General features: G+C 45.2%; 1 protein-coding gene across 1 annotated transcript in view; it reads right to left on the reverse strand.

Annotated features, from left to right (window-relative positions):
- col11a2 (collagen, type XI, alpha 2) overlaps nucleotides 1-7654 on the reverse strand; it is a gene marked incomplete at both ends in the record, with an annotated part of 67108 nt that extends 59454 nt beyond the window's left edge. Inside the window, 1 exon segment of the mRNA XM_080531956.1 lies at nucleotides 7534-7654. Within this exon segment, the coding sequence (XP_080388082.1) occupies nucleotides 7534-7654 (121 nt within the window).
- Nucleotides 7655-7941: the final 287 nt, after the last annotated feature.

Raw genomic sequence — 7941 nt, forward strand, 5'->3', positions numbered from 1 at the left:
GGCCCTAACATCCCCGCCGCTGAACCCAGTTAAAGACGCCGTTCTGGGGCTGGAGGGGACCATGTGTCCCCCCCACCTTGACCAGAGTATCGCGGTGGAGCAGGGGAGGAGGCTGGAGGAGGTAGAAATCGGAGGACGAGCTCATTGTAATGCAATGGAACCGATCCTCAGAAAACAGTAAGTAAACGTGTTTGACACCGTTCATCTATCCGTCCCATGCATTACAACGAGCTCCCGTCCTCCGATTCCTACCTCCGCCGGCCTCCCCTGGTGGAGGGAGATAATAATAATAATAATAATAATAATAATAATAATAATAATAATAATAATAATAATAATAATAATAATAATAATAATAATACATTAGACTTCGCGCTTTTCTAGACACTCAAAAACGCTTTACAAACTGAGAAGATCGAGTAGTAATAATAAAAAGAAACAAAAAATGAATAAAAGAAAGTATAGGGGCCTAATTAAGGTAGTGCTGGGGACACATGGGAAGGGGAGGGGGAGAGGGTTAACTGGTGACGGCGAGCTTAGATGAGATATGAGCTGTATCACACGTAGACTAGTAAACTAGTAGACAGTAGACAGTAGACGACCACACTGGCCAGAGCTGCATGGTGTACCATCGGTACTGTGCTGCTCCATGGTGAGGCTGGGTTGGTATTTGTTTATTTGTTTATTTAAAAGGATCCCCATTAGCTTATGCCGTAGCAGTTTGCTAATCTTCCTGGGGTCCACATATAATCAACAGACAAACAACTTATACATTAATACAACATATAATACATTAAAGGGACAATGCGTGACCCTCCGCGACATCCACACACTATCCCCCCAAAGATTTAATCTAGTAAAACAAATATGGCTTGAGTCAGTCAGGAGGCAGGGCTGGAGGAGGCCACAGGCCCCCAGTCTCCAGGGGTGGGTGGCTGAACCACAAGGCCTCTCTGACCGCGGGGCCCCCGTATGAAAGCCTTGCTGCCCTACTAAAACACACAGCTGACTAAAACACACACAGAGGACAGCAGCCAGGGACAGGAAAAGAATGTCCCGACTCGGGCCGAGGGCAGAGCGAGGGCGGCGTAGTCTTACCAGACAGACAGACACACCGACAACGGACAGACACACCGACAACGGACAGAGACACAGACAGAGACACAGACAGACAGACAGACACAGACACACAGACAGACACAGACACAGACACAGACACAGACAGACAGAGACACAGACACAGACAGAGGCAGAGACACAGACAGAGGCAGAGGCAGAGACAGAGACAGAGACAGAGACAGACAGAGGCAGAGACAGAGCCAGAGACACAGACACAAACACAGACACAAACAGACAGACAGACAGACAGACAGACAGAGACAGAGACAGAGACAGAGATAGACAGACAGACAGACAGACAGACAGACAGACAGAGACAGAGACAGAGACAGAGACAGAGACAGAGACAGAGACAGAGACAGAGACAGACAGACAGACAGACAGACAGACAGACACACACATACATTTTCAACCAAAAGCCGATGAAAGTCAATGGACCCGAAATTAGCATGTTTGAAATCCCATGCCCAAATCATCTCAAATTCCCGTCATGACATTTCAAACATGCTAATTTAGGTTCTATCCCTTTGGTTTCTGGTAAAACAGTTAGCGGTAAGCGACAGAGCCCAGATAAACTGAACCAAAGTGTGGATTGAAGTTTTTTCCGTGTCCAAACACTCGTTTAAGTAATTTGATCCTGTGAGTAAAGAAAAGTGTTATATCTTTGCACTCGATCAAATATCAGGACCCTCCTTTCATAACTTTTCCTAGATATGTGCGTTCTACCACCCAGTATCCTTACATTTTTACAAATCACATCAGGATAAGCTAGTATGAAGCTATTTTGCAGTTTTTCTGTATAGCAAACTAGCGGTCGTTGTGTGTAAATAGCAGCTTAGCATGGTAAAGAGGGGGGCATTTGAGGCGGCTCTTTTAGTAGGTAAAAAAGGCACAGCTGTTCTCGTGTTAAATCTGGAATAAAACAGTGAATCTTACTGGTACATTCACATACAAAGTGTCTAAAGGCGACAGTCAGTCAGGTATCATCATCATCACTGCTTATGGAGACGCACAGCCAACAGTCAATTTGAGTGTGGAAAATTCCCCTCTGATAATTAGCCTACCAGTCAGACATTTAAAAATCCTTCTAGGTGATAATTACCTCAAATTCATGTGTATGAAAGGTGCTAGAGAAATAATATGTGAGTAGATTGAGGGTGAGGGTGTGGGGAAGCTATGGTTTTCACCTCTAAATAGACCATTATGTCGGATTGCTGTGAATTCTCCCCCAAAGCAACACTTGTGAAAGTATGTACTGTAGTGTGTCTATAAATAATAGCTCCATCTCAGTAGCACAGGGTATATAATCTGTGCATAATCTCACACAGCGCATGTCAACTAATGGGACTCCATAAAATCACCAACTGCCAAAGAATTCCAGAGCACCCACCACCACAGTGCCAAGTGTTTAATGTGGTCTATGTCTACCTAGCAACAACACTTTGATTGGCTACAACATGAAGCATCATAGTTTCGAGTCACCCTTGGCGCTCTAAAACGTGGACAATTTGGGGCGACTTTATTCCCCCCCTGGGGACTGAACGAGTTAAAGGTTTTAATGTCTTCAGGCTGATGTCTGTTAGGCAGTAAGACAGACAGTAAGACAGACAGTAAGACAGGTTGTAAGACAGGTTGTAAGGCAGATTGTAAGACAGACAGGCTGTAAGACTGGTTGTAAGTCAGGCTGTAAAATAGACAGGTTGTAAGACAGACAGGTTGTAAGACTGGTTGTAAGACAGGTTGTAAGACAGACAGGGTGTAAGTCAGACAGGCTTTAAGACTGGTTGTAAGGTTGTAAGACTGGTTGTAAGACAGGCTGTAAAGGCTATAAGATATGTAGAACAGGCTGTAAGTCAGGCTGTAATACAGACAGGCTGTTAGTCAGGCTGTAAGACAGACAGGCAGTAAGTCAGGCTATAAGACATGTAAAACAGGCTGTAAGTCAGGCTGTAAGACAGTACAAGCTGAGGGCCACTCCCACGCACGCTTCCTAGCAGTGGAATCACAGCTAGCTAGCTACACACCAGATCGTTATGAAACAACAAACGTATCATTAGGATTGTTGGCACGGTCACCAGACAATCTTTCAGGAAAAGATGTCTCTGAGCTATATCTCTCTCACGCCCAAACCCCCAAATCATCAACTTCAAAAGGCGAGAGGAGAGAGAGGAGGGAGAGGAGCTTTTGTGGCACGTCTTGTGAGTGTCTTGTGTGGTGTTTTGTGTGTGTTTCTCCGACACACACTGATAGTAAAAAAGCTTGGCAGTCTGGGAGGTGGTGGATTTATGACTCGATGGTTGCCGGCGGCGATATGGCGGTTTTTTCTGAGCTGTGGCCAGGGACGTTTTGTTTCAGCTTGTTTCAGATTTATGTTTCTTTATAAGTGTTGATAAGCAGTAGGCATCAGGGGGGTGGAGTCTGGCGGAGGTAGAACACGGAGGACGGAGGGCGCTCATTGTGATGCGTCAAACGGAATGTGGAATGGTAATTTAGCAAAACATGGGATTCCATTCCAGGCATTTACAATTAGCCTGTCCTCTGTTTTCTACCTCCACCAGCCTCCCTCCTGGTGTTTGACACCATTCCTCATTCCCTTCCACGCATTACACTGACCCTCTGTCCTCTGATTGGGGGACTGACCCTCTTGGTAGGGATTCAGGTGGCCCTGTCTTAGTGCTAAACCCCAGACTAGGGAGGGTCTGTGTCTGAGTGACTGGGGAAGGACGTGGAAACTGTGAGGTGGTGGGGCGTCCATTATGACATCACTACTAGGCCTCTGTGACTGTCCTGAGGACATCAGCTGTATTATGAAGAGACTTTATAAACATGAATTAGGGGGAAAACGTGACTGTTAAAACAACCAGAAAGTTTAGCGTGTAAGTGAGAGAGAGTGAGAGAGAGAGAGAGAGAGAAAAAGAGGGGGGGGGGGAGAGAGAGACAGAGAGAGAGATAGAGAGTATGATCTTGTCCTGAAAGAGAGAGACACAGAGAGAGAGAGAGAGAGAGAGAGAGAGAGAGAGAGAGAGAGAGAGAGAGAGAGAGACAGAGAGAGATAGAGAGAGAGAAAGAGAGAAAGCAAGACAAATATGGATATGTCCTGTGGATAAACTCCGCAGGCATGGGAAATGACAAGACAAAGGAACATTGAAGGCACATCAAGGCCTCCAGTTATAGCGTCCTGCTGCAGAAATGTCGTCCCACTAGCACACACTCACATACCTGTGGCATAGTAGGGTACAGACACACAGGCAAGACTACCACCTCACACTGCCTCTATTCACTAACTCTACGTGACTGCTTGGGAGGGAGAGGGAGAGAGAGAGGGAGAGAGGGAGAGAGAGAGGGAGAGGGAGAGGGAGAGGGAGAGGGAAAGGGAAAGGGAGAGAGAGAGGGAGAGGGAGAGAGAGAGGGAGAGGGAGAGGGGGAGAGAGAGCGAGGGAGGGAGAGGGGGAGAGAGAGGGAGAGAGAGGGAGAGAGAGAGAGAAAGAGAGAGAGAGAAAGAGGGGGAGAGAGAGAGAGAGAGGGAGAGGGGGAGAGAGAGGGGGAGAGAGAGAGGGAGGGATAGAGGGAGAGAGGGAGAGAGAGGGAGAGAGAGAGAGGGAGAGAGAGAGAGAGCAGGGGAAGTATGTTTGGGTTAACACTGGTGAGACAGACCGTTCTTTGAGCGTGATTGTTTTGAAATGAGGTTAAGGAACATCCATGTTACGAAAATATTGCCCACGTTTTTTTTTTCTCTCTCTCTTTCATTACAAAACCCTGCTTTCATTCCGTTACCCCCCGTTCTGTCTGTGGCACGTCTTTCCCAGAGAGATGAGAATAAACAGCGGAAGCAGACATTCAGAGAGGAGCCACAGTCACAGTCCTCAATCTCTAATTCGGGCTTTCATTGGCTGGGTGGGGACAGTTTCATAGGAGAAGCCATCTGTCAGCACAAACCAAGGAACCATCATTTGGTAGCAGCCAGTGCTTTGACTTGAACGCTATCAGATGCGTTTCCATAAGTTCCTTTTTTTTTAACACGTGCGCGCGCAAGGACTCGTGCACGCCCAAGTGGCGCACAAAAGCCATTGAAAGCAGAGTAAACATTATAAAAGTCTGAAACGACATTTATAATGACCGTATTTAAACTGATTCTCTAACGAAGGAATGCACGTGTAATATCGGATATACCTCCAGAAATACTCCAAGGTATATCAAACACAGAGGCGCATTCACTTGGATGTCCACACCCCGAAATGTAAAGGAGTTCACAGACGCGCACACAAACAGGGGACTGTACAAAGCGCGCACACACGCGCGGAGACAGTAACGCATTCACTCTCCATCCCTGGCTCTCCTCAAGCCGCTCTCACACAAGCACACACACTCTGCCTCCCTCCCGTACAATAATAACCTATTCATAGAAAAAAAAATCCTGGCTTCCTTCTCCAAAATACACACGGGAGTCGGACGACGGACGGGGCGAATGCAATCTGCCTCTGCAATCTGGAATTAGAACTCGTGCCAAAGAACACACTGAAGAGCGCACAAATTGCGTTAGAAAAACCCCTCGGTAACCGCCAGCGATATGCCCTCGTTTCACACTCCGGAGGAAATAACTGCGCTAACTTAACCGAGCTACAGAATAAAGACGCATTCAGCAATCAGCACTTGGAGAACAACACCTACAATCTCTACGATATTTATTTAGTTCAACTGTTAAACAATAAGCCTATCCTACAGCCTTAACAAACTATCTTCGCATCCACCCAGTGCATTTAAAATGGCCCAGTCCTATCCAATGATTTAAATATCCCCAATATCCAATAACATATAGCCTACATATTTGTTTTTATCTTAAATCAAAGTGAGGGTGACTATAAGTTATAATAAGTTTAATCATTAGGCTAGCAAAGTCAAACTTAGGAGTGTCATTCATTGATCACTAGCCTATATAATGTAACTAATGTAAAGTTTAATGAATGTAGGCCTAAAAGTAACATTTGACTTAGGCTGGTGAATGGTGAATGGTGCCTCTGTGTTAAAAATAACCCAAATTATACATTCTCTCATATAATCTAGCGGTCAGTCCCGGAACTACACCCAGCTCCCGTCGACATTCTGGACAGAACGCTTATTTAGAGAAAGAAATGGCATTGATGCCATTAAACTAAATAAACAACGATGAAAAACAAAAACTGTATGAAATAAATTGATAAACCCTAATCGATGTTATTTCCGTCATCGTTGTTGGTTTCCTCACAACAAATGTGAGGGAAAACATATATTGTTTAAAAAACGGTTAGGGTTTAAATAAATACCATGACAACGACCCACCTAAATCATAAGAATAATAGTCTGCTGAAACTATTAATAAGCCCAACTGCATTCGACTTAAAAAAAATATAATAAAAAATAGGCTAAAAAAAACAATAAAAGTGACCAATTTCACACTTAAGTTATTATGCAGGCCTAAAGAAAGCAACAGCAACAATGCGTATTGTTCTTCTGAGAAAGATTAACCATTTCAGCACCAACCCCTCCAGGACAGGACAGGGGGGTGGTGGTGGGAGGGGCAGGGTGCACGGGGCAACTGGTAAGCATCGAAGCAAAGTGACCATAATAAACTGTTCACTGTCATTTCTTCGACGTTGCCACCATAGGCTATGTCACGTAGGCCTAAATGCTAGGACTACCATCTTGCAAGGAAACACACAAGTGAACCTGAACGATAAATCCTAGAGGTTAACCAACTCTCTCCCAAAATATATCTGCTTCCTTCACGCACCGTCCAAGCCTCTAGCTCCGACTGGGCACAGCGCATTGATGCCCGACGTGTCGTCATAGGCCTATCAGCACACTGAACATACAACACGACTACTGATAATTAAATGCCTTTCTGTAAACAAAAGAAAACTATTATTGAAATGTCAATGAAAATAATAAGTTGTTTTCGTCGAAATGGTTCGCCAGAAGCACGGAAAGTCAAAGTGTCTAAATGTGATAAACGGCTGAGGCGCAGCGCCAACGGCCAACTGACACCTGTCAGAAGCGTCCTTCGTGGCCTCTCCAGGGAAAATGGCAAGAAGACAAGACAACACAAAACGATTAAATATATGTTTCAGTAGCCTACAACATTAACAAAGAGAAGATTAGTCGACACATTTAACATGTGGAATATCCTACTCTTGTGTCCATGTTAAGGCTACGCCAGTCGGTCAGTTAGCCCACAAAGTCTCCTCACTTCTGACACAAACGTCCGTTGTTCGACGACATGATCCAAAAAGATTCACTTTTCGTCCGTCATAAAATGACAAAATGTCACCGTTTCGTACAAAAACCACACACACAGCTTTATCTATAACTATATCGCTACAAATCTCAGTAAAAATCGCTTTAATCGTCATTATTTAATGAAAAGAGAAGCAATCTTACCTGCTCGAGCGACCGGTGCTTGGCAGAGCGCGAACACCACCACGGTTACCAAGGCGAGGGAGGAAAGGTCCACGCGCGAGGGTCGCGGCTTCTTCCGCGAGAGGCATTCCCGAATATCCATAGTAGTGATCGAGTCGTTCGTCGGCTTGGCTGGTTGGACTTTAACTTAGGATATGTTGGAGGAAGGTATCCCTTCTCACCAGAAAGTCAGCCGTGGAGAGCTCCGACTGAACCTTCTGTGAGGCAAAAACAAATAATAATAAAAAAAGGCACGCCTCTGTGGAGAGGTCTTTTACCTCTCTCTCTCCCCGATGCTTCTTTTAATAAATTACCTATATCTACCAATCTTATGTACAGTACTTAAATAGGAAAAACGGGGGGGACCGTGCAACAAATCGTTTATTTTAG

Source organism: Nansenia antarctica (genome assembly GCF_963989245.1).
Source record: "Nansenia antarctica genome assembly, chromosome: 5".
NCBI classification, from domain to species: domain Eukaryota; kingdom Metazoa; phylum Chordata; class Actinopteri; order Argentiniformes; family Microstomatidae; genus Nansenia; species Nansenia antarctica.